At 39.8% G+C, this 10,844-nt stretch overlaps 1 protein-coding gene across 1 annotated transcript in view; it reads right to left on the bottom strand.

The window, feature by feature from the left end:
• Positions 1-2,426: 2,426 nt before the first annotated feature.
• EFCAB14 (EF-hand calcium binding domain 14) overlaps positions 2,427-10,844 on the bottom strand; it is a 12,392-nt gene continuing 3,974 nt past the window's right edge. Inside the window, 8 exon segments of the mRNA XM_010006538.1 lie at positions 2,427-2,702; positions 3,543-3,674; positions 4,544-4,655; positions 5,872-5,952; positions 6,639-6,830; positions 7,671-7,751; positions 8,301-8,411; positions 9,856-9,954. Coding sequence (XP_010004840.1) covers positions 2,527-2,702; positions 3,543-3,674; positions 4,544-4,655; positions 5,872-5,952; positions 6,639-6,830; positions 7,671-7,751; positions 8,301-8,411; positions 9,856-9,954 — 984 coding nt within the window. The 3' untranslated portion in view covers positions 2,427-2,526.

Raw genomic sequence — 10,844 nt, 5'->3', positions numbered from 1 at the left:
CGCTCCGCAGCTCCGCCCCAGCCCCGCCCCCCCAAACCCCGCAAATCCAGCCCCAAAACACAGCGAGACCCCGCCGCGCGTCGCTCCGTTCCTGCTGCAGCCCAGACCCTCAGGGTCCCCCGGGAACCCGCAGGCACGACCCGCAGCAGGGAGCAGCTCTGACCGAGGCACTTCCCTGCACCCACGGCGGTCGTGCCCTCCGCAGCCGGAGTGCGGGACAGGGAGGGACGGCTGGTGCCAGCCCGGCAGGCTCTGGAGGGCGTGCGGGATGGGGACCTGGCAGAAAGCTCGCCGGGATGAGGGTGCAGCACACCAGGACCAGCTGCCCGAGGCCAAACAAAAGCAACCACCGTACTCAAGAACGACCAGGTTTTGTTCAGTTGACACAAGTCCATCCTACCACAGCAGTGACTACAGCGATTAGCAATCCACTGTGCTCCTGACGGGCAAATTAAGCAGCACCTCTGACCAGCTGAGCTCCTTGGCCACAGGCAGAGGACGCGGGCAGCTGGAGTGGCACACGCTGTCTTGAGCTGACAGTGTCACTGCAGCTGCTGAACAGCCTTCTGGAAGTAAAGCAAGACTGCAACAAAAACAACACTGAGACATTCACGTGGCAATACAATACACCTTAATTTTAAGGTAAGTTAAACTCCATACAAATCAAACTTTCAAAAATATTTTCAAACTCTGGCATATGGCTATTATACAGTATGTACAAATAAAATACCAGGATGGTTACATTTTTATTGCTTGCTTGCTTGGTTTTTTATTTGGTTAAGGAATTGTACAGCAGTGTATAAAAGGGTGTGGGAAGCGGAAAGAAGCAAGTGTTGGCTTCTTGTCCTCTCAAAAGCCAAGGTTGGTTGGTTTGGTTTTGTTTTTAAATACTGTGTGTTTTCAAATGTCACATCAAAAGCGTTTCTGTGTTGGGTCACGTCTGCATCACCCAAACAGGATAGAAGAGCAGCAGTGAAAGAAGCCCAGGCAATGGGTAACAGGGTTCCATTTTGTACATTCCTTCACCGATTCACACTTCCAGAATACAGTTATTCATAAAACATCCAGTCTGAAGTTTTATAAAAGTCAACAATTATCAACCAACTTCCACATAAACTGATGTAACAGTGAGGTGGGCAACTTCAATTCACTAATCATGCAAAAAACTCCCAACAAGATCCGTGATATTTGTGAGCAAAATCATCCAGCTTGGCCCTGACCTAGACTGCCAGAGAACCCCTTCTGCAAAAATCAGTTTCTGTACTTCAGAAGGTTATAAACACACTCTGTGTTTAGATCCACTAGTATAAACAAGCCCTCTGTAAGTTCCTCTCCTCTTACAAAGCATGTGTCAGCAGAGAACACCAATGGGACTGCAACCCCCTATCCTGCTTTTTACATCCTCCTGTTGGCAAGAACACAGAAGGTAAAAGTACCAAGAAGTGATCGTGCTCACATTAGTCAGGAAACAGCCCACAGGTCTACTCAGGGCCTTCCCCACCTGCTCACACTCCTAGCAACCAGGAGCTTTACTCAGGACCTCAGCAACAGTCCATAGAAGAAACCATCAGCAACCCTGTTCAAAAGATCTCCAGTGACCTGCCAGTGAGACCACCAGCAAACCACTGACTATACACCAAGGCATGAACTACTCAGGTGCCACTCAGCAGGTTGCATGTAGACTTTTACATCTTAAGCATCTGTTAAAGTTATTAAATACTTTCTTTTAAAAAAAAAAAAACAGCAGATAGGCTCATCTCACAAAATGTAATCTGGAGGCTATACAGCAAAGCTAAAGAATGCTGAAGTGAAAACCCAAGCACTTGGTAGCTAATTGCTCCTGTAGGTTCGTTATATAAAAACACTTTAAACTCTTCCCTCTAGAAATAAATCCTGCTATAGATGGGCATGAGTTACCACTCCTGCTTTCCTCTGAGACCAAACTCATTCATGGACATACTTGGTCAAAACTGGAAATTTAGGTGAAGCTCTTAACCACCCCTCTTAGGCTTAGTCTCTCATTATAAAAAGCTTACTGCCAACACAGCTCCTGACACAAACTTCCCCTTAAATATGCATAATTTACTCTATCTCAAATATTTACAAGCAGAAGAAGCCCACCTTTACAAGACAGATTTCCTTCTGCTCTACATAAAGTGCAGCTCCCTAATTTAAGGCAAATTTCAGTGAATATAAAACCATAGTTTTATTTTAGTATGTACACATTTTAAATTAAAAACAAGAACTCCTTTGAAAAGGAAAGAATAAGGAAAACATCTCCAAGTTTGGGAATTCTCTGGATGTGAACACAGTCCCAATGTTACGTCCTATTGACATATATATATTTGAAAATTTCTTTTCAATAATTGCAAATTAAAAAAAAACCAAAAGAGGTGGCAATGTGTACAGTAATTTAGCTCCAAAGATCAGTAAAACACTGGGAAAGTGCAGACGTAGTTTTTCATGTCCCGTAGTTTCCATTAGCTACAGTAGCATCCATCAATGTCCGATTTCTAAATATATATCTTATACACCTAAAGCTAATCTCAGTTCTTGTAAAGAGTATTTGTCATCTCCATCTGTGTCAAATTTCTTAAAGCTCTGTGCCTCTTGGGCTGCAGAGCCAAGTAGCTTTTGAAGATCTTCATGTGACAGTTTTCCATCAGAATCTTCAGTTGCTTTTTCAAACAAATTCTGAAGATCTGCAAAGAAAACAAGGATTGAAAAGCAGCTCCTTTAAGTACAGAGGAATATTCTATAAGCTGCTCTTCCAGTTTTATTGCCCTGTGTCTCACTGCCTAGTAATTAGATAAAACATCCCTAAGTATGCAGTTCTACATTGTTGCAAGCTCTCAGTAACAGTATAGAAGGGGGAATATAAAAGCATCAACATTTCTAGATTAAATTACATTACATTTGCAAAAAACAATCCCTATTTCTGGCCACAACTAACAGCCCATTCTACAACCACTAACTGCATACAGATGCAGTTACCCTCCATGAAAGCAAGCTCTGAATGACTGTTGCTATACCAACAGCACAGATGATATAAAGGGAAAAGTCTCTACTCATTTCCTGATGCAAACCATTGCCCTATCAGCAGCTTGAAGAGACTGAACAGCAAGACCCAGAAACCATTCATTTGAATAGGCAATGTCCTCTTAGAAAATAAAAAGAATAAACCCCAAAACATACACACTCAAACCTACTTCATTTTCCTTCAGCACCCTAACTGTGCCTTTGACTTCTCTCCCAGTCTCAAGGTACCTGGTGTAATACTTTGGCACTCAAAACAATTCTTCACTTACAATGCATGCTCTCCTTTAAATACCATTTCTTTTATATCTTTTTTTTTTTGTTTTAGGTTTTTTTAATTATCTATTTTTCTTTTTAAAGCCTGTAGTTCTCAAACTTTTAAAATTGACCTCACTTCACCCAGAATGCCCAGACACATCACCAGAATTCCAGCTATACTTACTGTTTCCTAAACTTTTACACATAATATTCAGAAAAAGAAAAGGTCAACCCTAGGAAGGAAATACCTTCAGTGCTGGAAATTCCTGGTAAGGTCAGATGTCTCAGCTCTCTGTTACCTTCTGTGTTGTCATCAGCTGACCTTGAAGCCAGCCTTGAAAGGTCTGTGGGCTTCGCTGTAGTACTCAGGCTACTTTCAACTGTTAAAAAACAAATTTATGTTAGTCTTACTAATTCCACAGAATTACAGTTAACAGGAAAAAAACAATAAAAAATCTCATAAGACTAAGTTTTTAGTGTTGCTGTTTTTTGCATCACAGATGCCATATGGGACAAGAATGCTGCAAAATAATTTCATAATACAGCAGTATTGTCCCATTTTACCAATAACTGGAATAACAGAAGAAAGAAGACTTGTTTTTTTGTACAGTTATACAGCTTCAATATTTTATGCTGTATTAGGAAATGTGTATTTGTAAAAGAATGACTTAGAAGTGCTTCCTACTTCCCAGCCTGAAGGTGCTGAACAAGCTTTACTAAGCAAATTACATCTGCCCACCTATTTTCACCTCATCACTGCAGGTATCTATTGGCCCCAACAGCAAGCTCTAAACTTCCAATTTGCTGCTTATCAAATTAATAACCAGCAGTTCTGTTGTAATGAAGTATCAAATCTCATCATCAGCAGTACCTGAATATGTACAGCGAAAGTGCAAAACTGAGATAAGCCAGCAGACATGCAGACCTTTCTTCTGTGTTACACTTAGATTTTGGAAAAGCAAAACCAGATGTTACTGGGGATACATTTCTACAGGTATTTCTACACTTCATGCCTTGAAATGCAAGCTGTTGATGCATGAGAATCCTGCTATACACATGGAAAGTCACCTTCAAACTTGTGTACTCACACAGTTTTCTGTTTTAGAGCCATCAGTTTCCTACCATTTTAACTGACATAATTTTCACCTGAAATCTTGAGAAACAGTTTATATTATCAATTTTTATTAGTTATTCTTTGAATTACATAGGGAATCTATGTTTATGGACTCCTATTATACAACACTCTTACCATTCTTTGATGTCTCAATGGGTCTGTCATTTTCTGTCTTGCCTGCCAGAGAATTAATCTGCTGAAGCTTCTCTCTTAGCATTGATACCTGAGAACCTCTAGTTCCTGTTTCCTGCACATATAGGAAAAAAAAAAAAAAAAAAGAGATTCTTTAAATGTACCCTTTCAGTAGATAGGAAAGATCAGGAAAATAAGTAATTTAAAATATATAAGTACTTTTGAATGACTTGGAGGTCACCAGGTTATTTGAATTTAAAATGACAAACAAGAGTTTAAAATTAAAAAAGATGTAAAGAATAAATTCATAGGGTCTGTAAGGAAACAACAGAATCAGCACTTCACCCTGAGAAGTAGGCAACTACTTTGCAGACACTGACTGCAAAAGAATCTGACTTCTAATTTCCATATTTTTAATATAAATGAATGAGAATGAAAAAAAATCGTACAACAGCCAAGCTTACTTGCAGCAAACATTTGTACATTAATTGAATTGGATAATTGTTTCAGATGTTTGCTTGCAGCACTGACTACCTCCGTGCAGGAGTCACTATAACCCTCTCAAAATAAAACCACCACGTGGTTTTCTTCTGGAGCTCCTTTGAGTAAGTACTCTTTTTTATGAGCACTCTTTTTAGGAGCAAGCTCCAGATAACAGGTTGAGTTCACATCAATTCAAGCCTAAAACTGACAGTGCAGGCAGTTCACTCCCTGCCTTCTCTCCAGAAGATGGAAACTAATCCAAACAGGGCTACCTCTTCTCCCCAGCCCACTGTGGCCATTCAGTTCGTCTGTGAAGCTGCCCACTGCCGGTCCTCAGACCATTACTCAGAAGTGGCTTCCATAAATTTCTAGGCTCCACTACTGCAAAGTTTCTTTAAGTCAACCCAATAAAGTTTTAAACTTGATAAAAGCCATAAGCCCCTTTGCAGTGTGAACCCACAATAACTGGGCTAGCTTTGCTGAGAGCATGGCAATGGGGACTCAAATGAGCTGGCTGCCTGAGTCCCCTGCTCCTCTAGGACATGGTCTGAACACCTCAAGATTCTTTTGGCTGCACAAAAGGATGTTACAGCAGCTCTGCTCTGTAACCACCTCTGTAGTTAGAATGGCAAGACTTCAAAATATTACAAATTTTCTCCCATCCTGATTGAGTTCCTGTCCCCAAAATACGGTGGATAAACTGTTCTTCTACTCTGGTCTATTGAAATAAACTGGATCATATTAGCCTGCTTGCAAGTCTCTCCTCAATTAAGCCTCTTTTAAAACACTATTATAAAGAAAGAGACATCAACTGCTAATCCACTGTAAACTGTGTTTCCTTACTTTACCTTCAGTTCTTTATTTGAATGAGTTTCATTATCTAGTTGCTCTTCATCTTCCACTTTTAGAGAGGTAGTTGCATCATTCCCCTACAGGAAAAATGGAGGACAGACAAGTTTATTCATGTGCTTGTAATTTTCTACAACAAAGTTTCTTTCCTTCAAATTTAGCAGGCATGAAGCAGGAAAAAAGAACAGGCCAAATACATGCTAGAGTAAACATGAAGGCAGAGGGTTATGTAATTTATCACACCAACATCAGCATGTTCCTTATTGCTAAACATACAGAACAGGTCCTCAGAGACTGGCCCCAGTGTGGCATGCAGAAAGCACTGGAAGGATTTGCAAACATATTCAGTATTCTTTGGGTTGTTTGGTGTTTGTTTTTTTTAGCATTTAAGCACCTCTAGCAACCCAGAGGCCCACCAAGCTGGTGGTCAAAACAGACCCATGCCAGAGTGCCCTTCTAAAACATAGTAAAAGAGGTGGGTGAATCCTGACCATTAAGCAGTCACCCCAGTCCTACATGTCACAGTCTTAGGGACATTTCTCTGTAGATTCTGCAGGGAAGAAAAGACTGCTTCAGAAATACTCTTAATGTTGGCTGTGTGTTCAGAAATAGGGAACAAATTCCAGCCTTTTCAAATGAAATCTTAAGTATCTTAAGTTTCATTCTGAGGTTTGCTTTTGTTCCATTTGAAAAGCCATATTTGCAGTGGACAGAAAGTATTTAAACTACTACCCTGAGCAGACATCCTTACTCATCAAATACTTACCACACTGGTAGATACGTTTTCTCTTTTGTCCAGATTATTCACAGCAAGGGCAGAGTTTTCTAACAGCACAACCCTCTGGCTAAGGTTACCAATGGCTGAATCCACATTTAGAAGCTTGATGTCATTCAACTTTTGGTACATCACTACAGTGTTATTTAGCCCTTCCAGAACTGCACGCAGTGACTGGCTTTCCTGAAATATAAAACCAGCACATGTCAGTTTACTTAACCTCTGCTGTGCTCCTGCTAGTAACAACATGGTGACTGACCCAGTTTAACCAGGCATGCTTCAAACTGGCTTTCCACTGATACCACTGAAAACATCCAACTGGAAGATTCCAGAAAGTTATTCCAGCTTTCAAAGTTTGAGACTGAAATTTTCCTCAGGGCTAACCTCTTTGTTGCTAATGTTACCACTTAGCTGTGTCAGCAAACACACAAAGCCTATTCATCTAATTTCCCAGGGCAAGCTTAGTAACCACACCACCTGTTTTTCCACAAGAAATCATGTATTAAGCTTAATTTCTGAGGCAGATATCAAACGTATTACATGTAAATAAATGCAGTCATTCCATTCCAAACCATTCAGCTAAACGCCCATGTTAGCATTTTTTTTGTTATTGCTGAATCCCTTCTTTCCACACCTCATTACATTGTGGGTGACTCAATACATGACACTCCCAAATTTGCTTAGATTGGGAAGTACCTGCCATGAAATCCATTCAATAAAAAGCCTTTAACTCATTTACATGAGCAAAGTACACCTACAATTTGTTTGACATTCATTGCAGTCATTTTACTCCTCACCCAGTTAGAACACAAAATACTCTCAGATTAGGATACTTGCCTGTTTGCACATATGAAGGAATAAACTATAGTAAAATTATCCTGTATTTTGTCTTGAAGGATGCTATTTGTATTGTCTTTATAGAAAACATACTTTTTTGTACACTACAGATGCTGCAAAACACTCAAAACAGCTCAGTATCAGTGATACCTGTACCAATAGTCCTTATGCAATGGAGAATAATACCTGTTTGTAATTTTCTGTCTGATTTCTCTCAGTCCTTGGCACCGCAGTGGAGGGAAGTGAAGGCATCTGTTTTAATTCCTTCTAAGGAAAGTAGTAAAAAAATTATGTTACCAAATGCCTGTAAAAAAAAACCCCAAGCTTTTAATAAATGGCAGGCCGTAGATAAAGATGTTTTGCTACAATTCTAGTCACTCTTAATTAAGGTAATAGAGTTTTCCCTTTCAGACACAGGTCAAAACTTCTATTATTAAATCCTCCTAATTAGCTCTTGTCCCCTTGAAGTGTTATGATATACCTTTCACCACCATACACACTACCATATCTGCAGTGTTTTTGTAGCACTCACTGGCTGCATCAAGTTTTATAACATGTCTAATTTAAATTTTATCTGCAAGTACTCTTCTTAAACTAATGCTGTATTGCAGTTTAGGTGAAAAATTTCAATTATCAGCTCAGTTTGTTAACCCCAAGTGAGAGGTTACTATAAATACAGTGAGTAGTTTCTGGTAAGGCTGGTCAGTTATTTAATCTTTCTATGTATCCTTAACTCAACCAACTGTACCTCACACTTCTGCCACCTAAAACAGTGCTGACAGTTACCATGAGTGTTAAATCAGTACATTCTCTTACCACATCATTCTGGAGTATTTCTATGGATTTCTTGTATTCTTCAATAGCTGTCTGTATGTTTTCAACATCATGAGAAACACTTGTAAGAGTGCTACCTATGTTTGCTACAGTCTGGAAGAAAGAAGTAGACATAAATCTCAGCTTTCCTCAACTGTTTCAGTTTCAATCTGCTAGAAATGACATTTTGCTACTGCTACTGCAGGCAGGCTGCCACACAATCATGCATGTGAGCCTGAAGTATTCTGAATTTCCTTTACTGCCAGGCTACCAACCTACAGCCACTCAAGCTTTCCTGTGACAGGAGGTAAAGCAGCACACACCTGGGGGTCAAAAAGAAGTCCAGCTCCTGAAATTTATCCCTTATCATTAACACGACACTCAGCAACCATTACAATTAGTGTATTTTAACTTCCAGGTAGTTTTTTTTCTACACTCAACACCTTGCAGTATAACTCCTGGGAGGGTTCCAGCTCTGTTTTTATTCTATCAACCTTCCAAAACATAAATGTAAGCAAGATGGCTCAAGAGAGCAGTGCAAATAGATGTCAGATCTAACACCTTACTCAAGACTCAACAACAGAGACTGGATAGAATTAAAAAGCTCAAAATCTTTGATTTTTACAAAGTGTGACCAAGGATGGACTTATTTCAATGTGAAAAAGCCTTGGTGGTCAGCAGCAGATCACTGCAAGTTGTTGGCCCTAACACTTTATCCTGACAGCAAGATGACAAAGTTTTTCCATATTATATAAAGTAGGTGCAGGTTCCAGGCTCTTGGTACTCTTAGGACTTGTTTCTGACATGACACAGTGAAAAATCCAGCATGTTCCTAACAGCAAATTAGAAGCTTAGGAAATGGCTTTGTACTCCTCCCAGAAAAAGAAATCCTAGCAGCCTGATCAGCCAAACCACACCAATTGCTTTGCATATGACTAGCTTGTTGATTACACATTAATTATATATGGAAAGGAAGTTGAGAAGTGGAAACCCATAAAAGCCACAAAGAAGACTGGACTGACATTAGGTGTTAGCCCAATATAAATGTTTATTGCTAAATAAACTGCCATGGAAGATAAGACTGTAAATGCAGAGCCAAATGTAGACCTACACACTGCTCAAGATGGGGAAGTTTTCCAGGAAGCCATTTTTATTTTGTTTCCCCCAATTAAAAAAGTTCAACAAACCACCTGTTTCTAGCATAGTTGTAAAACTGCAGACAGACTTTTTGCAAGTGTCTTAAATGGTACTGAGATTAGCAACTAAAGGAAAGCATCCAGAAAGATCAGCACCAAGGTAAAGAAGTGGTAATATAATACAACTAGAAACAAATACATCTGCAGAAAGGGACAACCAAGGCCTTCAAATTTTTTATCTGCCATACGTTATTGTAGGACCATCCAGTATGAAGTATATGAAGACCAATTTAAAAACAAGAGGGAGAAGCACATATTCCTCACATTTAATTCAGGTAACTCCTGTTGTCATTGCTGACCCCAAGACAGTTGCAGCTTAGCAGCACAGAACATGTTGAACAATAACCATTTACAGTACTTGCCTTCTGAAGTTTCTCTACTGTGACTGGAAGACCAATTAGGTCAGCAGAAGACTTTATGTTAGTCTTGAGATGATTTACTGTTGAGGTCAACAGTGAGATCTAAAACCAAAGAGGAACATTCAGAATTAATCAACATAATCTGGATTCTGACCATCCCCAATACTAATGACTTAATTAAAGCTAGTCAAAAGTATAAACACATACAAAACACCCCTGATTCTAGGTTGTAAGTCCCACCCAAGCTACCTGAAAAATACTCTGCCTCTTACAACTGAGGCAAAATTTTCTTTTAAACTGAATAAAAGCCACAGAAGCCCTTTATTTTAAATAAAGTACCTCTAACCACTTCACATTAATTCCCTTAGAGAGAGGCTGTTAGAATCAGAGAATGGTTTTAGTTGGAAGGGACCTAGAAGTTCATCTAGTTCCAAACCCCCTGCAAGGGCACGGACACCTTCCACTAGACCAGATTGCAAAAAGCCCTGTCTAACCTGGCCTTGAACACTTCCAGGGAGGGGGGTTCCACAACCTCCCTGTTGCCAAGATTTTAAACATTGTGCAGGAAGCTTTTACATTGAGAAAACAGCCACCTACTTCTGTGTTTAGCAATGCAACCTCTCTTGACAAAACCCAGAGAAGCCATGCAACTTCTCTAGCTGAGCGACAGGCAAAGAAGTTGCACCATCACCCAAACCAGCTACAGAAGCAGAACACTGACAATCTAAGTACAGTGGGTTAGCTCCATTTCTCTCGACTGTTTGACCCAGAAGGCAAGTTATTCACCAGGTCTTCAGGATTATTTATCCATTCCAATTGAGAGGCTGTCAAATAAATTACAAACAATCACATGCTGATCATTCATTTCTAACACTATCACTTTAAGATCAGTTGGTAGCCAAGAGTAGTCGAAACAAAGAAAAACAACTTCTCACATATGACAACCCAAAAGTAGAGAGGATAAAATCCACTTTTCTCTGGTTAAAAAAAAA

The sequence above is a fragment of the Chaetura pelagica genome, unplaced genomic scaffold (genome assembly GCF_000747805.2).
Source record: "Chaetura pelagica isolate M959 unplaced genomic scaffold, ChaPel_1.0 scaffold69, whole genome shotgun sequence".
Taxonomy (NCBI): domain Eukaryota; kingdom Metazoa; phylum Chordata; class Aves; order Apodiformes; family Apodidae; genus Chaetura; species Chaetura pelagica.
The sequence above is the reverse complement of the archived record's forward strand: the minus strand, read 5'-3'. Positions and strand labels throughout refer to the sequence as shown.